General features: G+C 40.4%; 1 protein-coding gene across 1 annotated transcript; it reads left to right on the forward strand.

Annotated features, from left to right (window-relative positions):
• Window positions 1–156: 156 nt before the first annotated feature.
• LOTGIDRAFT_175996 (hypothetical protein) lies at window positions 157–630 on the forward strand (the record flags this gene model as incomplete). The annotated part of the gene is made up of 1 exon (XM_009064335.1): window positions 157–630. The coding sequence occupies one exon, from the start codon at window positions 157–159 to the stop codon at window positions 628–630; it is 474 nt and encodes a 157-aa protein (XP_009062583.1).
• Between the last annotated feature and the right edge of the window lie 261 nt (window positions 631–891).

Here is an 891-nt window from a genome sequence, read left to right on the forward strand (position 1 = left end):
AAATTCGCAACATATGCGGATAAAGTCAGGGGAAGCAATACAAGTCTCTCTGAAATTGCCATTGAGAGCTCCCAAGAATTTTCCTCCAAACCAGAACCAAAACCTAAGTCCAACCTAACAGAAAGCCTCGGCATCGGAGATAGAACAGAAGCTCTGATGGCCGAAATCCAACAAATTAGAAACGAATACGAGGATCAAATCACCGCCGAACCGGAAAGGGCAACGTCTACTCCCGTCCCCGACATCGATGTTGAGCTCCCCTCAGGTTGGGACGAGCTCAACATCGACGATTACGATAGAAGTAGAGAGGAGATTGATCTTAGAACAGCAGCAGAGAGTCTGCAAAGATCTATAAACCGGGCGTCAGAAACCCTCAGCCAATCCACAGGCACTAATACCACCTTTAAAACCCCGGCAAAAACCTCCACAAAACGACCTATAACAAGCCCTTTTGAAGATAACCTAGAGAAGAAAAACCGAATAGAAGACCCTAGAAAGACTACCCAGAGATCTATCTCACGAGATAGAACTGTGGGTAGTCAAGACTCTAGGGTCAGTAGATACGATGCCGGTAAAGTTCAGAAAGACCGGCAGAGATCATCCTCACACAGTAGAAGTGTCAAGAACTAATTTTTAGGTTAAAATATCAAAATATTGCTTTACTATTTGAAATCTATCTTATATCCCTTTTTAAATTTATATCATGATTATATCCACTTTAAATATTCATCGCGGCTTTGACACGAAAAAACATCAAATTCTAGACTTTTTTAAATTAAACGATTTTGCATGTTTACAGGAAGTTGGAATTATTACTGATCAAAATTCTTCAGATATTTCTACTATCTCANAATTTAACATAGTTTTCTCCAACGGCCCTAATCTCAGCAC

Source organism: Lottia gigantea (genome assembly GCF_000327385.1).
Source record: "Lottia gigantea unplaced genomic scaffold LOTGIsca_619, whole genome shotgun sequence".
Classification (NCBI taxonomy): Eukaryota; Metazoa; Mollusca; class Gastropoda; family Lottiidae; genus Lottia; species Lottia gigantea.